The sequence below is a fragment of the Enhydra lutris genome, unplaced genomic scaffold, assembly GCF_002288905.1.
Source record: "Enhydra lutris kenyoni isolate GAN:26980312 unplaced genomic scaffold, ASM228890v2 scaffoldscaffold33, whole genome shotgun sequence".
NCBI lineage: Eukaryota > Metazoa > Chordata > Mammalia > Carnivora > Mustelidae > Enhydra > Enhydra lutris.
Window position 1 is genome coordinate 11,420,598 of NW_019154117.1, and position 24,466 is coordinate 11,445,063.

Here is a 24,466-nt window from a genome sequence, read left to right on the forward strand (position 1 = left end):
ATAGTTGCTGATATTTAAGTTTTATGCTCTAGGATAAAGTTGGAGAATTTGCTAAACTGAGTAAAATTGAACTCCTTGAAGCTACTGAGAAGTCTATTGGTCCTCCAGAAATGCACAGATACCATTGTGAACTCAAAAACTTCAGAGAGAAAGAAAAACAACTAGAGGTATTTATAAACAGACAACTCATTTTTATTGTCCCTGACTGATTTCCATCTTTCACAATGTGGTAGGGTGAATAGTAGCTCTGATTCATCAAATGGCTTCATATATTTGTGGGTTTTTCCACCTAGGATTGTACTGATGACGTACATTAAGTCATAGAAAGTGAGAATTGCAGTTGGAAAAAGTTTGAAAAATTTGACTACCATTTCATCAAATACATGTTATTAATTGAACTTCTAAGGAACCAATAATGGTATTTTAAAGTATTTATTTCTCTCGGGAAGTTTCGGTATTATTCTTTTACTCATTCAGTATTTCTTACAACACCTGCCATGTGCCAGGATGGTACAAGGCTTTGTGTAATATAGCAATGAACCTGTAGCTTTTGATGTAGTGTCTCTGTTGAACCTCTTCTCATATTTTTTGAGTTGCAGGAGGGTAGACTTTGTAGAGAGCTCTGTGTTCAGTTGCAGTGTTGTTTTTATGTTCACCTTAAACACATAAATTAAAATATCCTTTTATAGCCTATCATTTGAAGAGGTGTTTTGTTTAGTGAGTCATTTTGCATGTCCCAGCCACTAAAATAAATTCAGTAAATTTTCATAAGATATCTTATAAACAGATGCTCTCTCTTCAATTGTAACTGTCCATACTTAATAATATGCAAATTATTATAATTTATTATACTTTTTCAGAGTCCGTGACCAAAGGAGTGTGTAATTATTTTATGCTTCTTCAGATACTCTGTCCGTCTTTGTACCCTTGCCCCCCTGGAACAGTCTGATACAGTAGTCCCCCATTATTCATGCTTGTAGTTACCTGCCATTTCAATTACCTGTGGTCACCTGTGGTCCAGAAGCAGATGATCTTCCTGACATACGGTCACAAGGTCAACAGTAGTCTGACGTTATGTCACAATGCCTCACTTCATGTCATCACATGGCATTTTATCATCTCGAATCATCACAAGAAGGGTGACAATAGTATGATAATATATTCTGAGAGAGAAGCCACATTCATTAACTTTTATGACTGCTTATTGTTACTCTGTTTTCTTGTTCTTAGTCTCTTACTGTGTCTGACATGTAAATTAAGCTTTATCATAGGCATGCATGTACGGGAAAAAGCAGTATATATGGGTTTGGTACTGTTTGCGGTTTCAGGCATCCTCTAGTGGTTTGGGACTCTATTCCCCTCAAATAAGGGGAGGGACTCCCGTACACCATCAGAAACACTTTCTGAAATTAGTACCATCCCCTGAAGGAATGTAGCCACTTATCCTACTAGGTTTTGAGTACATCTTTGCATTTGTTAACTCACAGTCTAAAGGGCAAATTTTAGCTTCCTTCATCTCATTTCTAAGTCCTAAGTCATGGGTATTCATAACATGCTAATTGTAATAATACTAGTTTTCATTTGTATATCACATTATAGCTTTTGTTGACCTTGCACTTAGAGTGTGTTGCTTCTACCCTTGAGGTGAGTGGGGCAGATAGGTGTCTTTTCTTCAGGCAGGAAGAGGCCAGGCTTAGAGATGTGGTGGGGCTTCTCCACAGTCACACAACTAATAAATTGCAGGGCCTAGACCAGAGCTCAGGTATGCATGTTAGTTGTACACAGTTCTTAAGAACGCCCGTGAAATTCTTTATTGTGAAATTTTGGTAGCATTGTTCATTTTCATCATTAAAGAATCTGACCTGTTGTCTTTTCAGTTAAACTAATTGTTAAATATTTGTTTTAGACCTCGTGCAAAGAGAAAACTGAGTATCTAGAGAAAATGATTCAGAGGAATGAAAGATATAAACAAGATGTGGAGAGGTTCTATGAACGTAAGCGACATTTAGATTTGATTGAGATGCTTGAAGCTAAAAGGCCGTGGGTGGTAAGTCTTAATTATTAGAGGCAAAAATAGTGATGCTTTAACTAGTAGAAAAGCTATAAAGAAGGTTGCTCTGTATTCAAATTAGGTGCTTTATGATTGCTCTGTATTCAAATTAGGTGCTTTTGTTCATTTTTGCTTTATATATCATAATACATTTGGTATTATTGGTGGTGTTATGACATAGGTGTGTACTGTTACTATTATTGTGTAACAAATAACAGTTGATAGTGCTCTTAATTCTTCCAAATTTGAATCCTCAACAGACAGTTTGTTTTAGAAGATGTTAATTTGAGCTAAAAATGTTTACACAAAAAAATCTTTGAGTGTCCTCAGTCACAGAGAATTTACTTGGTGTGTACCACTAATAAGTTCAGGTGCAGATGCAGCTGCGGGCTATGGACTAGAATTCTCTACTCCGGCTTCCTGAGTTTATTGGGGCTACTGTTCCTTTCAATCACTGTGCGGTGTATAGTTATTATTTATGACCACAGTTTGGTCTAAAGAGTCCATTTCCTCAGTGCATTTCTTTTTGACGGGCGGAACAAAATAAAGTTTTATAATGTTTGTTCCAGGGTTAGAATGGAGGTAATTGTTACTAAAATGGAAAAACATGTGGCTGTATTTGTGGCCTTTCTCTGCCACCCCCTCACCCTACCCTGTCCCATAATTCCATTATTCTTAAACTCTTTGCTTTACCGCTTGTTTTGACTACATTTTCCTATGCCCATTATTACTCTTAATCTACTTATCTTTCTCCTTTAAAGGCTTTTGGTTTATCTTTCTGAGATTGATTTCAATCTTTTTTCCTTTTTTTAAATTTATTTTAATGTTTGTAATCTTTTCTTCATCCCATTCTTACTGTATGCTCTCTGAGCAGTGCATTTACTTTTGTTTTTTAGCAAACATTAATTCCTGTGACATGACAAGCATCGTTTTTACCCACATTTTTTTCTCCTTTTGATCCATTTTTCCTTTGTTTTTTCATTTTTACTTTTTATAACTGATTTTCGTTTATTTATACATTCTCATATCTCTTCTTTATTGAGAGACTAGAGGAAAACCTCATTTTAGTAGCAGTTACTGTGTAAGTTTCAGAACCATGGAAGTCAGAGTCCAGCCTAGTGATGGAGATAAATTGAGTGATTATCAAGCTTCTTAATAAGTCATTGTTGGTATTCGCTATTTCTGAGGTTGTTTCAGAGGGTAAATTTTATGTGAGTAGACTTGCCAAAAGGATATCAAAACAGTCTTTTCATAGGTTTGGTTTCTGCCTGCACTTTGGTTTTAGTGTATGTGTTAATTTAAGCTAGTAGTGCATTAACTTCTGTTTCTTGAATTAATTGCAAGGAGTATGAAAATGTTCGTCAGGAGTATGAAGAAGTAAAACTAGCTCGAGACCGAGTGAAGGAAGAGGTGAGGAAACTTAAAGAAGGGCAGATCCCTATGACCCATCGAATTGAAGAGATTGAGAGGCAGCGTTGCGTGTTGGAGGCTCGAATCAAAGAGAAGGTACTTTGCTGGCTCAATTTAGGATTTTCTGTATTTTATTTTATTTTTTAAAGATTTTATTTATTTATTTGACAGAGATCACAAGTAGGCAGAGAGGCAGGCAGAGAGAGGGGAAAGCAGCTTCCTGCTGAGCAGAGAGCCCGATGTGGGGCTTGATCCCAGGACCCTGGGATCATGACCTGAGCTGAAGGCAGAGGCTTTAACCCACTGAGCCATCCAGGCACCCCAGGATTTTCTGTATTTTAGCAAGTACAAAAACTACTCTGCAGGTCTTCTAAGTAATTTTGTGAATTTATTTGTAGCTTTCGTTCGTTTTTTAACTCAAGTCTGCCACCACAGGGCTTTCAGGCTCCTAATTGTCACTTTGGGCAGGTTGCTACTTTAAGGTATTCCAGCATACAAAAGAGCAAACTGAAATGTGATTTCCCCCCCCCCAAAGATTGTATTTGAGAGCGAACAAGAGAGCGTGTGAATCAGGGGCAGAGGGAGAGGGAGAAGCAGACTCCCTGCTGAGCAGGGAGCCCAATATAGGACTGGATCCCAGGACCCTGAGATCATGACCTGAGCCAGAGCCAGACGCTGAACCAACCTAGCCACCCAGGCGCCCCAAAATGTGATTATTTTAATAAGAGGATTCAGAGTAGTAGTCCTGGAAACATTGAATTTCTTCTATGAATTTATCATAGAAAACCTGATGTTTTTAGAATAAATTAGTATAATGGCATATGGAATATTCCATTTATTAAAAATTTTATTTGAAAATTTTAAACTTAAAAATTTTTATGGTCATGGCTTTTAACCTTTAGGGAGATTTTGGAGTCCAAGATTTTAAAGAACGGTTTGAACTCTGGACCCTGCTATCCTAATAGAATGTTTTTTAGAATCAGATGAACTACCACGAGATAGTACATGGGAAGGGATAAGGAAACATGTATGCATATTGCCATGGCTATTTTTAATATCAGTAAATAACATTTTATAGATTTGTAAGTAAGTTAGTATTTTGGGTGGTAACTGAATTTGGTTTGGAAGAAATGTAAAGCCTTATGGATTAACTTGGTATTTGGGTGGGTAAGGCCTCATAATGGCTTGCTTGAGATTTTAACTACGTTCCCCTCCTTCTGGTTCAATCTTACAGGCAACAGATATTAAGGAGACCTCTCAAAAATGCAAACAAAAACAAGATATTATAGAGAGGAAAGATAAGCAGGTAAGATTGTATTGAAATTTTTACTATGGTAATGTGACCTAACTTTTGTGTTCAGGTCTAGATTATGGGACAACTTTTTGTTTGGAAATTGTATAAAGTCCTCCTCATTTTCTTCCTTATCTGTGAGGGATACTAAGATTTGGAAGTAGAGCAGTTGCACAGAAGATAATGAGGAAAAATTCTCAAGACTACTCCTAGACAGGCACTGTGATCTTTGCAGCTGAGTGGCTATAGTTTATTGGAGTGATGGTAAAATTGGATTTAGTTATTTCAGTAGCAGAAATTAAATTTTAAGAGATATATTCTGTTGACATTAAGGGTAGGACGTTAAAAAGTTGATAATAAATTCTTTGTGCATGGGGGGGGGGGCTTGACGGCAAAATCATTTTAAGATGGCTGTGGAAGAAAGCAGGCTTCTTAGATAAAGAGATTCCCAGCAGTATGTGGGGTTTTGTTCTTCAGAGCCATTCAGAAACTGAAGTTTGAATGACCTTTCTTAGGAATAGACATATAACTTGAAACATTCCCGGTGGTTGAAGCATTATGTGAATCTTCCAGTTTTCAGCTTCACTCCTTTTTCTGTGCCTTTATCTTCAGATCCCAAGCGCCTCTCATAAACTGTGCAGAGGCTGGGCTGTCAGGGCTAAGTGCTCAGGGTGTCTGTGCGGATGGGGTCTTGGGGGCAGGGGGTCAGGAGGTGCGGGGCAGGGCAGTCCTGTTCTATATGTTGTTTTTTATACTTGACATGTCTGAGTTCTCCAGAAGCTCTGGAATGGGTTTTTTTGTTTTGAAAGAGTCCTCCTTTCTTTTCCTTTTCTCTCATCGCCTGTCACACTGTGGCTTCTGTAAAAGGATACTAAATTAGTTGTCCCTCTGCTGTCTTTCCTCTTTTGAATGCCATTGAGGTCTCCAGTTGCTGACGTCTCTGTTGTTCCTCTTGGGAGTGAACCCTTTGTACTCCATTACTAATATTTCTTTAGAGTTTAGGAGGGAAGAAGCATAAAGATTTCACCTTTAAAACCCTAAACAGGAATACAGGTTGATACGTTGTGTAATGTTGAATCATCTTTAGATTTCTGTCGCAAATTGTACTTGATATTTTACTACGTTGCTGGATTCATCTAGAAAATCTTGTTTTTATGATTTTTTGCACCATGTGAGATGGGCCTAAAATTTGATTTTGTTCCATCCTTAACTGGTTTTTCAGTTATGCTTACTTTTTAAGTAATTTAATACTCCTTGGACCAGGATTGTCTATTTTTGCCTAGGCATACCAGGGCTTGTCACTTCCGTAAGTTATTTCACTTTTCACTTTTATTAACTTTTAATAAATACATTTCAGGGCGTAAATATTTTTCTGGTTATCACTTGGTTATGTCTCATATGTGTTGATAAGTGCTTTTATTGCTTTTCTGTTTAAAAGTTCGTATTTTCAGTTAAACATTTTCATTCATTTAAGGTTGTACAGGAGTTCTTGCTGTTTTAATTTCTATGGGTATGGAATTTCAAAATGTGAATGTAGAATTCTACTTCTTTTCCTTTCTGTTTAATTATTGTGGACTTTATGACCTTATTTTAGATCTTTTGAAATCTTTTTGGACTTGTATATTTGGTTTTGTACATGTTTTGTATATAATAAATAATGTATACTCTATATATTTATATGTATATATAAATTATGTATGTGCTAGAACAGTTTTACTATATGTACATTATGCAGATGTTCTACATACTTTATTACCTACCCAATTTATCCATTTTTAAAGTGAGATACTTTTTCTATGAGTGTAGATTTGTCTATTTTTCCTAATAATTATGTTAGTTTTTGCTTCCTAGATTTTAAAACTGTCTTTTTTATTTATTTCTTGCATCGTATTTTGATTTATCTTATCTGCTGAGAGTAGTATGTACTGGGTTTTGTTTTTGTCATTGTGGTGTGACGCTGTCATGAGGAAGGGAGTTTCACCAGGTCCACTTACAGTTGTTTTCACCTCCCTGTGCTGCTTGTTCGAGTCCTCCTCCCTGCTCCTCTTTCTTCCTTTCTCTTTTTTGTTGCTGTTGATAAAGGTTTTCTTACTCCATTTTTTCCCCCTAAAGTTGTATATTCTAAGCCTATTCTGTTGACTACTCTTAAAGTTTAAATAACATGTATTTTTTTAAAGTTAGCATTTTTATTCTTCCACTTAGTTCAGATACTTTCTCTATTCTGTATCCATACCTTCAGAAATTTTACTTGTCTTTATTTAAAAAAATGTTATTTTTTATGGTCTTTCCTGACTTAGACTTAATATGTTTGGCTGGTTTATTTGATCATGTTACTTGTTTTATCATTCTTCTGTCTCTTAGGAGGTAGACTTTTTTTTTTCTCGACAGATAATTTCCATGGGTGTTTTAGAGACTTGATGAACTTTCTGAGTACTTGTATGTTGGAAAGTACATTCTTTTGCACTCGTTTTGGAATGTTAATATTGCTGAATTTTAAATTATAAATTATAAATTACTTTTTTTCTCAACACTTTGACTATCCTTCCTCTGTGTCCCAGGAGGTCCCATTTTGTTCCTGAGAAGTAGAAGATACGAGAGCTAGGCAGAGACTTTATTAGACCCTTGAAGAAAAAAGAAAGGAAATTGAATTTGATTCTAAATGCAGTGAGACACAGAGAAGGCTTTCAAAGGTTTTAAGCTGGAGAGAAATAGTATTTCATATGCTTTAAAAGCACTCAGCATTGCCTTATGGATAGTAGACTGAAAGGGACAAAAATAAAAGCAGAGAGTTCGGTTACAAGGCTGGCTTCACCTCATATGGTAGCAGTGGACAAGCAAATTTAGAAAACTGAACCACAGAATTTGCTCAGGGAGTAGATTGAAGAATTCAATTGTGGAAGAATAGAGGATCCCATCTTTGACTTCACGGTTGGATAGCGGTACCTGTCACTGTAATGAGAATTGCTAGGACAGGGGAAATGAAGAGTTCTGTTTGATTATATCAGCTTTCATCCTTTTACTTTAAACCTGTGTCTTCGAATCTAAAATGTGTTTCTTGCGTATCATGGGTTTTCTTTCTTTCTTTTTTTTTTAAATTGAAGTAACTATTAACATACAATGTTAGTTTCAGGTGTATAGCATTGATCAGAATTACTGAATTCTGTGTACTACTCGCTGCTTACCACGCTAAGTGTAGTCACTGTGTATTATCATACAGTGTTGTTCCAGTATTGACTTTTCCTTACGTTGTACTTTTCATTTCTATGGTTTATTTTATAAGTGGAAGTTTTGATCTCTTAATCCCCTTATATCACCCATCCCCCCACCCGCCTCCCTTCTGGCAACCACCAGTTTTTTGGACTTAAGAGTCTATGTACACACACACACACACACACACACACACACAGAGAACACATCTTGTTTATCCATTCATTTACGGACAGACACTTAGGTTGTTTTCATATTTTGCCTATTTTAGATAATACTATAGTAAACATAGAGTGCATATATATTTTGAAACTGGTGTTCCTGTTTTACCCTGTAATGGAATTACTGGATCTTAAAGTATTTCTATTCCTAACAGCAGCTCACAGTGGTTCCCTTTTCTCTACATCCTTGCCAACACCTGTCAGTTGTCTTTTTGATACTAGCCTTTGTGACTAGTGTAAAGTGATTGCTCATTGTGGTTTTGATTTACATTTTTCTTACGATGCGTGTTGTTGGGTGTCCTTTTTTTTTTAAAGTTTTTATTTATTTGTTTTACTAGAGCAGGGGGAGGGGCAAAGGGAGAGGGAGAGAATTTCCAACAGACTTACTGCTGAGCACAGAGCCAGATGTGGGGTTCTATCCCATGACCCTGAGATCATGACCTGAGCTGAGATCAAGAGTTGGACCCTAAAGTTAGCCTTTTATGCACCCCCAGCTTCTTTTTAACTATCTGCTGGGCATCTGTATGTCTGCTTTGGAAAAATATTCAGATTTTCTGGTTATGTTTCAATCAGGTTGAGGGCTTTTTGTTTGTTTTTTTTGTTGTTTTTTGGGGGGGAGGGTGTTGAGTTGCATAATAACTTTATATATATTGGATATTAACCTCTTATCAAAAGTATCATTTACAGATGTCTTCTCTTATTCACTAGGTTGCTTTTTGTTTGTTGATGGCTTCCTTCACTGTGCAAAAGCTTTTTATTTTGGTGTATCAGTAACTGTATTTGGTACACCTATAAGCACAATAGTTTATTTTTTGCTTTTGTTTTCACTTGCCTGAGGAGGCATAGCCATAAATATGTTGCTAAGGGCACTGTCAGAGAGATTACTGCCTGTTTTATCTTTATTTTATTTTACCTTATTTTATTTTTCCAGTGTTCCAGAATTCATTGTTTATGCACCACACCCAGTGTTCCATGCAATACGTGCCCTCCTTAATACGCACCACGAGACTCACCCAACCCCCCCCAACCCCCTCCGCTCCAGAACCCTCAGTTTGTTTCTCAGAGTCCACAGTCTCTCATGCTTCATCTCCCCTTCCGATTTCCCCCAACTCACTTGTCCTCTCCACCTCCCAATGTCCTCCGTGTTGTTCCTTATGCTCCACAAGTAAGTGAAACCATTTGATAATTGACTCTCTCTGCTTGACTTATTTCACTCAGCATAATCTCCTGCAGTCCCGTCCACGTTGATACAAAAGTTGGGTATTCATCCTTTCTGATGGAGGCATAAGACTCCACTGTATGTATAGGCCAAATCTTCTTTATCTGTTTGTCTGTTGAAGGGCATCTTGGTTCTTTCCACAGTTTGGCAACTGGCCATTGCTGCTATGAACATTGGGGTACAGATGGCCCTTCTTTTCACTGCATCTGTATCTTTGGGATAAATACTCAGTAGTGCAATTGCAGGGTCATAGGGTAGCTCTATTTTTAATTTATTAAGGAATCTCCATACTGTTTTCCAAAGTGGCTGTACCAACTTGCATTCCCACCAACAGTGTAAGAGGTTTCCCCTTTCTCCACATCCTCTCCAGCACATGTTGTTTACTGTCTTGTTGATTTTGGCCATTCTGACTGGTCTAAGGTGGTATCTCAATGTGGTTTTAATTTGAATCTCCCTGATGGCTGATGATGATGAGCATTTTTTCATGTGTCTGTTAGCCATTTGTATGTCTTCTTTGGAGAAATGTCTTTCATGTCTTCTGCCCATTTTTTGACGTGATTATCTATTTTGGGGGTGTTGAGTTTGAGTTCTTTATAGATCTTGGATATCAGCCCTTTGTCTGTAGTGTCATTTGTGAATATCTTCTCCCATTCCGTGGTTCCCTCTTTGTTTTGTTGACTGTTTCCTTTGCTCCGCAGAAGCTTTTGATGTCGATGAAGTGTCCAAAGTTGATTTTCGCTTTTGTTTCCTTTGCCTTTGGAGACACGTCTTGAAAGAAGTTGCCGTGGCCGATGTCGAAGAGGTTACTGCCTATGTTCTTCTCTAGGATTTTGATAGATTCCTGCCTCACATTGAGGTCTTTTATCCATTTTGAGTTTATCTTTGTGTATGGTGTAAGAGAATGGTCAAGTTTCATTCTTCTATACATAGCTGTCCAATTTTCCCAGCACCATTTTATTGAAGAGACTTTTTTCCACTGTATATTTTTTCCTGCTTTGTCAAAGGATATTTGACCATAGAGCTGCGGGTCCATATTTGGGCTCTCTACTCTGTTCCACTGGTCTGTGCGTCTGTTTTTTTTTTTTTTTTTTTTTTTTTTTTTTTTTTGCCAGTACCATGCTGTCTTGGTGATCACAGCTTTGTAGTAAAGCTTGAAATCAGGCAACATGATGCCTGTTTTATCTTACAGGAGTTATGTGGTATTCAGGTCTCACATTTAGGTCTTTAATCCATTTTTAGTTTATTTTTGTGCATGGTCTAAGAAAGTGGTCCAGTTTCATCCTTTTGCATGTAACTATCAAGTTTTTCAGCATTTATTGAAAAGATTGTTTTTTCCCTTTGTATATTCCTTTTGTATATTATTGCCTCCTTTGTTGTAGATTGACTTTATAGGTGTGGGTTTATTTCCAGGCTCTCTATATACTGTTGATCTATATGCCTATTTTTCAACTGGTACCATGCTGTTTTTACTACTATAACTTTGGAGTATATCCTGAAACCTGTGATTGAGATACCTCCAGGTTCTTTCTCAAAAATTTTTTGGCTATTCAGGATATTTTGTGTTTCCATATAAATTTTAGTATTATTTGTTAAAGTTCTGTGAAAAATGCTCTTGATATTTTGATAAGGATTGTATTGAATCTGCAGGTTGTTTGGGATAGTTTAAACATTTTAATGGTATTCTTCCATGAGTGTGGTATATCTTCCCATTTGTTTGTGTCACTTGGCTTTTTCCATCAGTGTCTTAGAGTTTTCTGAGTATAAGGCTTTTACCTTCTTGGTTGAATTTATTCCTAGGTATTTTATATTTTGGGGGTACAGTAATACATGGGATTGTTTTCTTAATTTCCATTTTTGCTATTTTGAGTGTGTAGAAATACCACATATTTCTTTATCCTGCAGTATCGAATTCTTTTATCAGTTTGAACAGTTTTTTGGTGGAGACTTTAGGGCTTTTTATATATAGTATACCATCTGCTAATAGTGACAGTTTTACTACTTTTACCAGTTTGGATATCTTTTATTTATTTTTCTTGTCTGATTGCTGCATCTAGGACTTCGTGTATTACGTTGAATAAAAGTGGTAGTAGTGGAAGTCCTTTTCTTGTTCTTAATCCTCGAGGAAAAGCTTTCAGTTTTTCATCATTGAGTATGATGTAGATGTGGGCTTTTCATTTATAGCCTTTATTATGTTGAGGTATGTTTCGCTCTAAACATGAATGGATATTGTATTTTGTCAAACGCTTTTTCTGCATGAATTGAGATGATGATATGATTTTTATCCTTCTTGTTAATGTAATGTGTTACATTGGTTTGTGAATATTGAACCATCCTTACATCCCCTGAAAAACTTGAGCTTGGTCCTGGTAAATGATCCTTTTAATGTATTGTTGAATTTGGATTGTTCATACTTCGATGAGGATTTTGCATCTATATTCATCAGATACTGGCCTGTAGTTTTTTTGTGTGTTGGTAGTCTCTTTGTCTGATTTTAGTATTCATGTAATGCTCATCTTGTAGAATAAATTTGGACTTTTTCTTTCCTTTTCCATTTTTTGGAATAGTTTGAGAAGAATACATACCACCTTTTCTTTTCTTCTTTTTTAGATTTTATTTATTTATTTGACAGACAGAAATCACAAGTAGGCAGAGAGGCAGGCAGAGAGAGAGGAGGAAGCAGGCTCCCTGCAGAGCAGAAAGCCCGATGTGGGGCTCGATCCCCGGACCCTGAGATCATGACCTGAGCTGAAGGCAGAGGCTTAAACTGAGCCACTCAGGCACCCCCATATCACCTTTTCTTTAAATGTTTGGTACATTTCACTTGTGAAATCATTTTGTCCCAGACTTGTTTGCTGGGAGATTTTTGAGTAGTGATTCAATTTCACTACTAGTGTTTGGTTTGTTTTGTTTAAATTTTTTGTTTCTTCCTTATTCAGTTTTGGGAGATTATATGTTTCTGGAATTTATCCATTTCTTCTAGATTGTCCAATTTGTTGGCCTATAATTCTTCATAATATTTTCTTTTTTTAAAAGATCTTATTTATTTGACAGACAGAGATTACAAGTAGGCAGAGAGGCAGGCAGAGAGAGAGGAAGGGAAGCAGACTCCCTGCTGAGCAGAGAGCCTGATGCAGGACTCGATCCCAGGACCCTGGGATCATGACCTGAGCTGAAGGCAGAGGCTTTAACCCACTGACCCACCCAGGTGCCCCAGTATTTTCTTATTTGTGTTTCTGTTGTGTCAGTTATTTCTTTTCCTTCGTTTCAAATCGTATTTATTTGAGTCCTCTCCCTTTTTTATTTCTTGATGAGTCTGGCTGAAAGGTCATTAATTTTGTTTATCTTTTCAAGGAACCAACTATTGGTTTCTTTTATCTTTCTTTTAGTCCATTTTTCATTTATTTATGCTTTAATCTTTATTATTTTCTTCCTTTACCTAGCTTTAAGCTTGCTTTGCTCTTCTTCTAGCTCCTTTGAGTGTAAGGTTAGACTGTTTGAGATTTTCCTTGTGGAGATAGGCCAGTATTACTATAAAATTCCCTCTTAGAACTGCTTTTACTGCATTCCAAAGATTTTGGCTCACTGTATTTCCATTTTCATTTGTCTCCATGTATTTTTTTGTTGTCTTTAATTTCTTTGTTGACCCATTCATTGTTGAATAGCATTTTGTTTAACCTCCGTGCATTTGTGTTCTTTCCAGATTTTTCTTGTAATTGGTTTCTAGTTTTATATCATTGTGGTCAGAAAAGGTGCTTGGTAGGATTTTAGTCTTCTTAAATTTGTTGAGACATGTTTTGTGGCCTAATGTGATCTGTTCTGGAGAATGTTCCATATGCACTTGAAAAGAATGTGTTTTCTATTTTGGGATGTAATGTTTTGTTTTGTGTATATTTGTCAGATCCATCTAATCTAAATGATCATAGCCGCTGTATCTTTGTTGTTTGGTCTCCATGATCTTTCCATTGATGTAAGTGGGGTGTTAAAGTCCTTTATTATTGTATTTCACACTTGGTTAATATTTACTTTATGTATTTAGGTGCTCCTATGTTGGGTGCTTACATATTTACAATTGTTAACATCTTGTTGGACTGATCACTTTATCATTATGTGGTGCTTTTCTTTGTCTCTTGCTTCTGTTTTATTGTCTATTTTGTCTTATATACCTATTGGTACCCTTGCCTTTTTTTTTTTTCCTGCTTCATTTGCCTGGGATATCTTTTCTATCCCTCATTTCAGTCTTTTGTGTCTTGAGGTCCGAGGTGAGTCTCTTGAAGGACGTATATATATATGGGTCTTGGTTGTTTTTTTTAATCCATTTAGTCATTCTCTGTCTTTTGATTAGAGCATTTAATCCATTTACATTTGAAGTAATTATTGATAGGTGTGTACGTATTGCCTTTTTTTTTTAAATTGTCTTCTGCTTTCAGTAGCTCCTCTGTTCCTTTCTTCTCTTACCCTATGGTTGAAAGCTTTCTTTAGTGTTATGCCTGTATTCCTTTCTGGGTTATTTTGTGTGTGTCTATTTTATGTTTTTGATTTGTGGTTATCACTGGGCTCATATATAACATCTTATGTCTGTAGCGATCTATATTAAGTTGATAGTTGCTTAAGTTTGAACACATTCTAAAGTCACTACATTTTTACTTCCATCTCCACATTTTATGTGTATGATGTCATACTTTACATCTTTGTATTTTGTGTATCCCTTGACTAAGTTTTGTAGGTATAATTAATTTTAGTATTTGTTGTTTTAAAAACTGGCTTTATAAGTGATTTATCAAGGGCACCTGGGTGGCTCAGTTAGGTGTCTGCCTTTGGCTCAGGTCATGATCTCAGGGTCCTGGGATCAAGCCCCCAAGTGGGGTTCCCTGTTCAGCCTGGAGTCTGATTCTCCCTCTGTCTCTGCTCTTTCCCGCTTACCGCTTACTTACTCATTCACTCTCTCTCTCAAATAAATGACAGATCTACTGCCTTTCGTATATGTTTGCTTTTAACTGTGAGACTTTTTTCCTTTAATAATTTTCTTCTAAATATGGGCTTGTCTTTGCACTTAAAGAGCTTCCTTTAGGGGCGCCTGGGCTCAGTGGGTTGAGCCTCTGCCTTTGGCTCCTTGGGATTGAGCCCGTTTTAGGGCTCTCTGCTCAGCAGGGAGCCTGCTTCCTCCTCTGTCTCTTCCTGCCTCTCTGCCTACTCTGATCTCTCTCTCTGTCAAATAAATAAATAAAATCTTAAAAAAAAAAAAAGCTTCCTTTAAATTTAATGATTAACTCATCTAACATTGTTTGGGAAAGTCTCTCTATTCTAAATGATAACCTTGCTGGGTAGAGTTTTCTTAGTTGTGAGTCTTATCTTTTCAGCACTTAGACTATATCAGTGATGCACACTCTTAGCCTGGAAAGTTTCTGCTGAAAAATCATCTGATAGTCTTATGGCGTTTCTCTAGTGTGTAACTGTTGTTTCTTGCCCCTTTAAAATTTCTCCTCATAAAAATTAATTATTATGTATCTGGGTGTGGTCCTCCTTGGGTTCATTTTGTTTAGGGGCTGTCTGTGCTTCCTAGAGTTGGATATCTGTTTCCTTCCCAGATTAGGACATTTTTCAGCTAGTATTTTTTAAAATGAGTTTTCTGCCCCCTTTGCTCTCTCTTCTCTTTCTGTGATCCCTATAATATGCATATTAAGCCTGATGATGTTGCTGAGTTCCTTTAATCTGTTCTCATTTTTTAGTATTATTTTCTCTTTTTGGTATTCAGCTTGACTGCTTTCCATTCCCTGTTCTCCAGATCACTGATAGATTCTTCTGTGTCTTCTAATCTGCTGTCGATTCCCTTAGTATATATTTTTTTAATTTCGGTTATTAAATTCTTCTGCTTTGATTCTATATTTTCTTTGTTGAAGTTCTCATTGAGATCATCTACTCTTTTCTGACATCTCAATTCCTGTGACTATTGTTTTGAATTCTTTATTAGGTATATTGTTTACCTCCATTTCACTTAGCTCTTTTACTGTGATTTTTGTCTTGTACTTTCATTTGAGATATATTACTGTCTCATTTTGCCTGACTCTGTGTTTGTTTCTGTCTATTACGTAGCTAGCTGCATCTCCTCGTTGTGAAAGTCAGGGCCTTGAGTAAAAGAGGTCCTGTGGTACCCTGTCGTACTTGCCCTCTCTGGTCTCCAGAGTTGCCCTCTGTGTGGGCTGCATATATCCTGCTCTTGAGGCTGAAACGCTGTTGCCTTCAGCCTAGCTGACTGCTATGACCCAAAGTATGTGCTGTGGGTGCACTAGGCAGGGTTTGGTCTCTGCTGTTGAGAGGCCTGAGGTTGCCTCAGGCTTGTTGGTGGGCAGGGCTGGCCATTAGCCTACGAGTCTCTCATTCGCCTCTCTGCCATAGTGGCAGGAGCATCCAAGGGCACAGCTTGCTCCCTGCACAGCCAGCTGAGCTCTGAGCCACTGGAACTGCAGGTGTGCCAGTGTGGGGGGGTTACCTCCCCCTCCCCAGGGCGGGAGTCCCTTTAGAGTGGCACCAGTATCTGCTGGGGGTGCCTCCAGGGCGTGGCGAGGCAGGAGCAGTGCTTCGGATGGCTACGTTCTCAGGGGAATGCTTGGGTGGAGCACGTGATGCTGGCGAGATAGATGGGAGAGGGTCAGCTCTGGCCTCTACAAGTGTCCGGCTGTGTAAGCTGGTGGAGTAAAAGAGAAGCGGCATCTGCCAGCACTTTTGCTCCTGGAGAACTCTCCTGAAGATCCCTGTCCCTTTGCACATTCTAAGATTAGCCGGTAAATCCCCTTCATTTCTACCCTAGGTGGTGTTCAGACCTCAGCTCTGGGCTGTGTCTCACAGAGTTCCTAGTTTCGTGGCTCTTTAAGGGCAGCAGCTGAGTTTCCTCCTGCCCTCTGCTTCTTTCAGACCCGAGTCCCGCTGATTTTCCAAGCCCCGTGTTACGGGGATTCGTCCTCCCAGTGCAGGCGCCTGCTGCCGGTATTGCCTGGTGTGGGGTCTGAGCCTCTCACTTCTCCGTGCTTGTGGTGTCCCTCCCCTTCGTGGTTCTTACCTCCAGGGCTTCACTTTCCTGTAGTGTCTCCGCCCTTCCTCTCCTTCTCCATGCAGCCTCCTCTTTACAGTTGACGGGGAGGGTCTGTTCTGCTAATCTGTAGATCGTTGTCAGGGTTAGTTGTAGAGTCATAGCTGTTGTGTCCACGGGAGGAGGTGAACTCAGGATCCTCCTACTTGGCCGTCTTCTGTATCCATTTTGCCTCTCCCTACCTTTACATTGGAGTGTTTAAGTCATTGACATTTGATGTGATTCCTGACGAAGGTAGCATTTACGTTAGCCATTTTGCTCATTTGTTTTCCGTGTCTTAGGACTTTTTTGTTCCTCTAGTTCTCCATTATTACTTTGTATTAAATGTTTTCTGTTGTACCATTTTAATTCCCTTGTTTCTTACACTGTGTATTTTCTTAGTGGCTGCCTTTAGAATAACAATATCTTAATTTATAACAATCTGGTTCATAGACCGACTTGATTTCAGTAGCATGCACACTTTGTCCCTATATAGCTCCATTCCATTCTCCCTGCTTTGTGTTCTTCCTGTCCTATAAATTGTATTTTAATTATTATAAGCCTATCAGCACAGCTTTTATCATTATTTTTTCATATAGTTTTGTTTTGGTAACAGTAATGTTTGATTCTCTGGCACCAACCAAGTGTCTTACAATTCAGTTCAATTCTGATACTAACTGCCTGGAATTAGAGCAGACTCTACAAGTTAGCCGGACAGCCCTTCCTTCCTACATAAGTCTCAAGGACCCGGGACACAGGTTACCTGCACTTTGGCCTGATGGCTACAAATTCAGGGGTTCCCACATCCCCTCTTCAGGTTTGGGACTTGCTACATCGACTTGTAGAACTCAGGAGAATGTTATACTTAGCAATTACCAGTTTATTATGGGATGCAACTCAGTAACCCCCAAATGGAAGAGATGCACAAGGCAAGGTATGGGAGATAGTGTTCAGAGCTTTCTTTCCCTCTTCTGGGTGCATCACTTTCCCAGAATATTGACCTGTTCTCCAAACCAGAAGCTCCAGAACCTTATCGTTTAGGATTTTTAATGTTTCATTACGTAGGCATGACTGATAAAATTTTTTGGCCATTGGTAAATGAACTTACAATCTTCAGTTCTTTCCCCCTCCTTGAGGTCAGGAGGTGGGGATAAAAGTTCCAGCCTTCTAATCCATGTGCTTGATCTTCCTGAAGCCAGTCTCCATTCTCAAACTATCTAGGGGGCCCTTCCAAGACTCATCTTATTAGCATAAAATCAGGTGTGATCAAAAGTGCCTGGGTGCTTGGTATGAATAGCAAAAGCTGCTTCTGTCACTCAGGAGATTCCAAGGGTTTTAAGAACTCCAGGCCAGGGACCAGGGACTAAGAAAATAAATATTTTATATTAATACCACAACAGTTGTCTTTTAAGTCAGATAAGAGAAAAAAAGTTACAAACGAGATACATTTTTACTCCCTTTTACATTAACTGTGTAGTTACCTTTACTGCTGCTCTTTCTTTGTACAGAGTCCGGTTATTCTCCAGTGTCCTTTCGTTCTGGCACAAAAGACTAGGATTTCTTGTAGGGTGCTCCTGCTAATGACGAATGCTCTCAGTTCTTGTTTATCTCGCAATGTCTTAAGTTATCCTTTGTTTCTGAAGGATCGTTTCCACTTGGATAGAGAATTCTTGTTCTTTTTTCCCAGCACTTTGAATGTGACATTCCGCTGGTTTCTAGCTTCCCTGGTTTCTGATGAGGAGTCAGCTTTTAATCTTATTGGGAATCCCTTGTACATGATGAGTTACTTTTTTTCTTGCTTTCAGTGTTTTTTCCACAGTTAACTATGATGGTCTTCAATGTGACTCCCCTTTAAGTTTATACTGCTGGGAAGTTATTTAGCTTCTGGGGCATGCAGATTAATGTTTTAGATCCAAGCTGTGGGAATTCTGGGGTTGTTAGTTTCCTCAGATATTCATTCTGCCTTTTTCTCTTCTCCTGACACTCCTGTTCTGCATAGTTTGATATACAGTGGTATACTTTGTTACACATTTTATTCATTTTTTTCCTTTTCATCAGACTGGATAATCTCAAGTGACCGATCTTCAGGTTTCCTTTGTTTTACCTGTTCAGATCTCTTTAGCCTCACTAGTGAATCTTATTTCAGTTATTGTACTTTTCAACTCCACAATTTCTAGTTTGCTCTTTTTTATACTTTTTTCCTCTGTTGATATTCACTATTCAATGAGACACTGTTCTCTTCCTTTCCTTTAGTTCTTTAGACATGGTTTCCTTTAGTAGATTGAACATTCTTAAAATAGCTGTTTTAAAGTCTTCATTTTGTAAGTCTATTTCTGGGCTTCCTCAGGGATATTTTCTGTTGGCTGCTTTTTTTCCAGTGTATGGCCCATACTTTTGTTGAAAATGTTGTAATTTTTGTTGAAACTGGCATTTTAAGTAACATGATGTGGCAACTTTGAAATCAGTTGTCCTTCTCTCCCCAGGCTTCTTGTCGTGGTTTGTTTAGTTACTTTCCTAACTAATTCTTTGAAATTTGTATTTTTTGTTGTATGTGACTATTGAAGTCTCTGCTGAGTTAGTGTACTGATCAGATGTTTCTTTAAATGACTGCAACCAGGATGTCTCCCTGTCTTTGTCGAGGATCTCCTCATGCATGTTAGGTCACACCTTCAACACACAGCAGGGTAGTGTTTTTACTGTGTACCAAGATTCAGTAAGTGCTCTCTGAATTGTTGCAAGGTTTGGTTAATATCCAGTGCTAGTTTACAGCTCTGTTTTGGTTTTCGCTTCCAATTTGCGCATAGCCTCAAGGTGAAACATTCGTGTATGCAGAACCTTTGTGAGAGCTTAGGGTCTCTTCCAGTCTTGAGCATGTGCACAGTCCTAAACATGCACACTGTCTGCTCATACATGTACCCTTCTAGATTCCCCAGGAGTTTTCCACGTCTCACACAGGTGTCTCATTCTCCAGCTTTTTAAGTTTTTTGGGGAAAGTTTATTGTTTACCACAACTGTTATTCCTCATGAAACAGCTGTGGTATTAAACATTTGCCACTGATTGTTTTTAGCAAATGCCTTCAGGGTAAAGGCTGCAAACCGTGGAGTCATGCCGAATAAAGATAGACCTTGTAGTAAGGTTTTCCAGAAGTGCAGATAGATCAGATAATGGTAGTTTTCTAAGAATGAGAACTTGAAACCTTTTTAACCTTGTTCTGGCCTCTCCAGTGGTTGTTATGTTGCTGATTTCACTTTAGTTGTGGGCCGCTGATTTTCAAGGCTGCCATGGAATTGGGGAAGGGAATGGGGCTTGTTCAGAATCCCACAAGATTTGCTGTTTTTACCAAGATTCAAGCATTTTTCTGGAATAAACAGTCTCCAGGTAATTATAAGCCTTTGATTAAATTCCGGAGTTCCAAAAAAGTTAATTTTGACAAATTTTTGTTAGTGTTTTCATTGCTTTTATGGAGGAGAGGATTTTCATAGTTTGATTTTGCCATTCCTGATGACGTCCAAATCTTTTCTATATCTACAGAAAAATGTTGCTGGGATTGTAATAGGAATTGCATTAAACGTGTATATCAATTTGGGGAGAATTGAAATCTTTACTGGGTTGAGTCTTCCAATCTTTGAACACGGTATGTCTTCATTTATTTAGATATTTGATTTCTTCAGTGAGCGTTTTGTAGTTTTTAGCATACATGTCCTTTGTGTTTTGTGAGATTACACCTAAGTATTTCTTTTCCTTTCCTCTCTCCTTTTCGGAAATAGAGACCTTGGGATTTTCTGCGTAGGCAAACATGTCATGTACAAGTAGGGACGACTTTATTTTTTCTTTTCTGATTTGTATGCCTTTAATTTCTTGCCTTACTACACTGGCTAGAACTTCCAGCACTGTGTTGAATAAGAATGGCAGAAGTGGACATTCTTATCTTGTACTTGATCTTGGGAGGAAAGCAACTAGTTTTTTTCACCATTAAGTGTATTGTTAGCTGTAGGTTTCATATAGATTTTTTTAATCAAGTTTGGGAAGTTCCACTCTTCCCATCTTTCTGAGAGTATTTATATTGATTGAGTGTTGGATTTTGTTAAGTGCGCTTTTTTTTTTTTTTTTTTTTTGCATCTATCGATACGACAGTGTCCGTGTTCATCTTTAATTTTTTTTTTTTTTTTAAACCATCAAATAACCTTAAATCCCTGGAAATCTTTCTTGGCTGTGGCATATAAATATACTTTTATATGTTGTTGAATTCTATTGACTAATAGTTTGTGTTTGTGAGGGATATTCTATAGTTTTGTTTTTATACTGTCTCTGCTTTTGGTATACTGTCAGAATACCAACTAGCTTTATAAAATGGGGAGTGTTCCCTCCTCTTCAGTTTTGCTTTTGGAAGAGATTGTGTAGAATTGGTGTTAATTCTTCTTTAAACATACCGAATAATTCTCAAATGACACTATCTGGGTTTTTGAAATTTCTTTTTTGGGGAGTTTTAAAATTATGAATTTTAATAGAGAGCTATTCAAATCTATTTTGTATTCAGTGAGTTGTGGTAGCTAATATTTTTTGAGGAATTGGTCCATTGTGTCTAAATTGTCCAATTGTGTACATAAAGTTTCTTACTGTCCTTTTGATGTTTGTAGTGATACAGTGATACCCCTGTTTCATTCTTGATATTGTTAATTTCTGTCTTCTCCTTTTTGGGATGGGGGGCAGACTTTCTAGAGGTTTGTTAATTTTATTGCTTTTTTTCAAAGAACCAGCTGTTGGTTTCATAGATTGTCTCTGTTTTTCCCCTTTTTTAATTTTATTGATATCTGTTTGTGTCTTTATTATTTCCTTTTTTCCTGCTAGATGTGGGTTTATTTGGCGCTTCTTCTGGGTTCTTGATCTGAGAGTTTTCCTCTTATATATGTACCTAATGCTATAAACTTTCTTCTCATCCCTGCTTTAGCTGTGTCCACCAATTTTGATATGTTGTATTTTAATTTTTGTTTGCATTAATGTATTTTTTTCCCTTGTGACCACAGTTTTTCTTCTCACCTATTGATGGACATTAAGGTTATTTCTGGTTTGGGGCTATTACCAGTAAACTGGCATGAGTATTGTACAAGCTTTTGTATAAGTATGTGCTTTCGTTTTTTATAATTTCCTAGGAGTAGAATATCATAGTAGGATATCAAAAATATCATAGTAGAATATAATATTTTGAAGAAATTGACAAGTTGTTTTCCAAAATGATTGTTAATAATTTATTGTAGGTGTAATTGATACAAGTTGACTTTTGATGGCTTGGAATTTTTAAAAAATGGTCCTCTACCATAAGTAATTAGAGAAACACTGCTTAGAGTAGTCTTAGACTTAGGTAGCTACAAGGACTCTCCTTATATTGTACAAGATAAAATGAATTGAGTACAGATAGAGTTAGGGTGATGGGTTGTAAAACAGGAATAGTACTCTGATCATAGCACTGATTTTAATTATGCTGTTCATGAAGTATGAGACAAAGTTATTAGCTGAGTGAGTAGAGGGCCTACAGCAATAAAGAACTGAGGAAGGGAGGAGGCCAAGCTGTGAACTCCTTTTAGAATGAGCTCACACATTTATTAGAGAAATGTAATAGGTTTGTCTGGTAGTTTTGAGTTCCTATTTAAGTTTTGTGGCCATGAATTCAAAGTGAGATGAGTTTTTGGAGAGTTTCTTCAATTAGTTCAGCTGCTTGGATACAGACACATAGAAGGCATATAGTTGGGTTTAATAGAGACTGCTTTTTTCCCTCGCTGATGTGACATAGGAATGGTAGAGGGTCAAGAGTCTTTGCAAGGGAATGGTTCTTGTGCTGGCTTGTAGAACTTTAGCAGATTAAAGAAAAGAAATGAAGGGGATAATGGATTGTGAAAAGATGGTAGGGTCACTGGATTGCAGGACCCTGTGGAGTCAAAGAATAGTTTGGATACTACAGTAAGTAAAATGGAAGTAAAGGGGATTGGAAGAATAGGATTGTAGAAATGGTTTTCAGGTGTACAATTTGTGGTGCTTTACATGATCTGAAGTAAAACGGCAGGTAGCTGAGGAGGGGGTTAGGAAAAGATGGTTAAAGGTGAAGAAATCCAGGAACACAGAGGCCGAAGAGTTAGACTGGGACTTCAACATACGGAGAGGAAAACAATTGGCATGCTAAATCAATGAATGGAGTGAGGAAGGGTATTGAGGTGAGCTAGTTAATATAGCAACAGAGATGATGGGTGGTAAAGCCTGATACCAGTCTTCAAGGGAAATTAAGTGGGGCTTACTTAATGGAGGATATAGTACAGTAGGGATTAATGAGGATTAACACCCTCCCCACCTCTGAAGGATTGTGGCAGGAGGTCACCTTAGAGAGGATTCTAGGGAGAATGTCTTTCAGGAATAGCCAAGTGCCAGAATAAGAGAGAACATTCATGGAAATTGAAGATAATGGGTGATCTAGGAGTTTGAACCTATGGTGTCTGATGTAAAATCCGAGTATGATGGAATTAGTCATGGAAGTTTTCTGGATGAGAACTGCACATGAATTCGAGTTCAGAAAACTTATCCGGAAGAATGGGGTCCCCTGGGCTGCTTCCCAGTTTTTTAAGTCGGGTAGTCATACAGATTTCTTCAGCAGCCCCAGTGATTTTTGGTAGCTTGGTGGGTCTCTGTTTTGCTGGGAGTACAAAGGCTTTGTTTGCTACATTTCTTGTCCCCTTTTCATGGAGCCTTCTTCATGTGTTTGGTGATTTTTTTCTTTTAAGATTTTTTAAAATTTATTTGGCAGAGAGCAAGCACAAGTAGGGGAGTAGCAGGGAGAAGGAGAGGGAGCAGCAGGCTCCTTGCTGAGGGGGGAGCAATCCTGGGATCATGACTTGAGCTGAAGGTCAGATGCTTAACGACTGAGCCACCCAGCGCCCTGTGTCTGGTGATTCTTAATTCTGTCCCTATTTATTCCCATTGCCTTGGACCTCATGGGTTCCCTGGCTGGATACTGTGGCTTCTTGTCTCCTTCTTTCTTTTAGTTCCATTGAACATTGTTAACTTTCAATCACAGATATGTATTTTAACTTTCACTGTTTCTGCCTTCTGCCTGTTTGGTATAGGAGGGGGGATTTTGGATGTTCCAATTCATTTTCTTGACACTGTCAAAGTTAAAGTTTCAGAAAGGAGAAATTGGTACCAACCCAAATGTCCAGCAGTAGGGAACGGGATGAAATGTGTCATAGCCATGTAATAGGACATTACACAGGTAACAAAATTTTGTTTTGCCAAGGACATGGGAGAAATGAGAAACTGCTCTCAATACATTTTTAGTGATACCATAAAACATATATGTTCTATGAAAAGATATAAGTAGATATTAAAATGTAAAGGTTTAAGGATATTAAGATTATAGATGATTATTTGTTAATAGTGTGCTTTCCATATTTCCATATAATGAATTTGATCCTACTTTGGTAAGGGGGAGGGAGAAAGGGAGTAAATAGGACTTGGAGTGAAGGCAGCCTAACAGATTATGTGATGTGTTATTATGAAATTGTACTTTTTACACAACTAGGATTCTGTACGTGTATACTTTTGTGTATGCATGTTTGTCTTAAAGTCTTAACTTTTAGGTGGACTTTGTAAGGTTCTGATAGAAATCTACTGGTATCTTATATGACCTGGGTTTTTTTTTTTTTTTTTTTTTTAACAATTTACCTTGAATATGTCACCAAATCTAAACATACGTTGGAGGATTAATCTCAAAATATTAATTTCAAGTATTAGTAAATAATTTTGTTGAAAGAAAATAGTTTCAGGGGCACGTGGGTGGCTCAGTCCGTTAAGCGTCTGCTTTCAGCTCGGGTCATGATCCCGGGGTTCTGGGATCCATCCCAGCGTCAGGCTGCCTGCTCAGCAGGGAGTCCGCTTCCCCCTCTCTCTCCCCCTCTGCTTACTTGCTCTCACTCGCTCACTCTCTCAAATAAAATCCTAAAAAAAAAAGTTTGTCTAAAT

The 24,466-nt window shown here is 37.8% G+C and overlaps 1 protein-coding gene across 1 annotated transcript in view; it reads left to right on the forward strand.

The window, feature by feature from the left end:
• LOC111153572 (structural maintenance of chromosomes 5) overlaps positions 1–24,466 on the forward strand; it is a 97,209-nt gene that overhangs the window by 26,832 nt on the left and 45,911 nt on the right. Inside the window, exons 5-8 of the mRNA XM_022512679.1 lie at positions 33–167; positions 1,907–2,047; positions 3,395–3,556; positions 4,695–4,766. Coding sequence (XP_022368387.1) covers positions 33–167; positions 1,907–2,047; positions 3,395–3,556; positions 4,695–4,766 — 510 coding nt within the window. The remainder of the gene's footprint in view (positions 1–32; positions 168–1,906; positions 2,048–3,394; positions 3,557–4,694; positions 4,767–24,466) is intronic.